We start from the raw sequence: 2,003 nt of genomic DNA on the forward strand, positions 1-2,003 counted from the left end.
CTCTCCTCGCGAGGGCAGTGAGCTCGACGATGTTGTGGGCTTACTGTATTCGCCGTGGCGCGGCGCGGGGCCGGCTCGGCTACTTGTCCCGCTCCTATTGTTTTTGTCGCTCGCGCACCACCTGGGGCTCGGCGCCCCGCGCCCAAGGACGCGCCTTGGGCGTCCGTAGCTCCACTGCTTATGTGTTGGCGCGTGGGGCGCCCCGGCTGCCGGCGTGCCGGGCCCTGCCCGTGCCGGGCCGGTTGATGTCCCCCCACTCGCCCCAGCGTCGCTGGAAGATTCAGCATTATTTTTTAAGGGCTCTAACACCTCTAAAGGAGACACCAAGACCAACTCGCAACTGCAACCTCGATCGCGCGCCCGGGGGGGAGCTCAAATTGATGACAGGCGATCGTAAAGTGCGCCACGACCACGCGCGGACCACGTCGACGATTCCACGACGAATAGGAAAAAAGAAATAGATAAGCCGGCCAGCCACCGGGGGATGTACATGTAGCTCCTAGGAATGGGACGACGGCACTGTGCCTTAGTGTTGTGCGCGAGGGAGCACATAACGCGCTATTTTTTTTTGAGAGCGCCTTCGTTGTTAATAGTACAAACCCAATGGTCCTCTGCGAGCGGTCCTCCGTCGATCCCTAAATTCTCAACACTCAAGAAAGCTTTCAGCTCTCTCTTCAGAGAGAGATTTTTATTAACCAACAAGAAATCACGACTCTCACAGTGATTTGGGCTCGGCAGCTTGTTCTCTCTCTTCAGGGTACAGGGATCGAAAGAAAGAAAGAAAGAAAACAGACACGGCAAGGGAGGGATGGGAGGACGGCACGCCGCCACCACACAGGGATTTTAAGGAGAGGAGTGTGGAGAGAGATTTTTATTAACGGAGTGTGGTGCTACCGCTGCCCGCCGATCCCTTATCCTCGCGGCTTCTTCTCGGCGCAACTCCGCTCTCCTCGCGGCGTATTGCCCGTCGAGTTTCTTTCATAAATAAATAAATAGAGCAGTATCTCCAGGGAGAGATGGGCGACGCACACGAACACAGAGGGACAGTGCGCACCTCTCCCGCCGCTCGCGCTAATTCTTTTCCGCTCGTCCTCAGAATTTCAGGGCTCCCTCGGCGCCCGCTCTTGGACAGGGGGAGGGAGCGTGCTGGAAAGGTCTCTGGCGCCCTCCAATATGGGAAAGTCACCTGTGCGCACAGGCGGCGGCCACGCCGCGGCAAAGGTGGTGCTGCCTGCTGTGGCGATCGCAATCGGCGTTCATTCCGGTCCCGCCGTGCTGGCGACGCTCTGCGCCGGCTTCCTGTGGAACTTGCTGTACGTCCGATACTTCGCCCCGCTGTACGATCGCAAGGCGCGGCTCAAGTTTGTGGCGCTCTCGTGGTGCCGAGACATCATAGTGGTTGCCGTGCGGTACTTCATCGTCTGTAACGGCCACCACGGCTCGCCGCTAGCCTGGCTCTTCCTGCTGCCACTCGGCGTCTTCGAGACGCACACGACGCAGTGGCTCGCCGACTGGTACGAGCGGCGGCCGATGAAGCACATCACCGCCCACCAGGTGCCAGCCCCCGCCTCCCCCGCCACCCTCCGCCGTTGCTGCCACACCTTGCTCGGACTGTCAGAGCTGTGAGGATGCTGCTCCTGCCAGACGTTGTCTTGGGCTGTTGCTGTCAGGCGCTCTCAGGCGGCCCTGTCCGAGTCGGCTGTCAGGCTCTGACACACACGAGCCATACTTATGACACTATCAAGAGGAGACCACCAGGACTCTACTTACTACTACACATACTCTCAGCCTCTGCTCCTACACGGAGTGATCACTCCGGCTCGGACGGCCCCCTGAAGAGCGCATATGGCGGCCCACGCGCAGGCCGCGGCCGCGGCACAGACTGCGGCGGACACCCCCCACCCATACGCCGTACGCATAAGGACTGTAAGCCCCCACAAGGATCAGCTGGTAGCTTCATTTGGGAGTACCACGAGACCCCGGGTGCTAGAGAAGGGATCCCC

At 60.2% G+C, this 2,003-nt stretch overlaps 1 protein-coding gene across 1 annotated transcript; it reads left to right on the forward strand.

The window, feature by feature from the left end:
• Positions 1-1,173: 1,173 nt before the first annotated feature.
• EMIHUDRAFT_118246 (hypothetical protein) lies at positions 1,174-1,713 on the forward strand (the record flags this gene model as incomplete). The annotated part of the gene is made up of 2 exons (XM_005771349.1): positions 1,174-1,554; positions 1,681-1,713. 2 exons carry the CDS (start codon positions 1,174-1,176, stop codon positions 1,711-1,713), a joined length of 414 nt encoding a protein of 137 aa, XP_005771406.1.
• Positions 1,714-2,003: the final 290 nt, after the last annotated feature.

The sequence above is a fragment of the Emiliania huxleyi genome (assembly GCF_000372725.1).
Source record: "Emiliania huxleyi CCMP1516 unplaced genomic scaffold EMIHUscaffold_388, whole genome shotgun sequence".
Taxonomy (NCBI): Eukaryota; Haptophyta; order Isochrysidales; family Noelaerhabdaceae; genus Emiliania; species Emiliania huxleyi.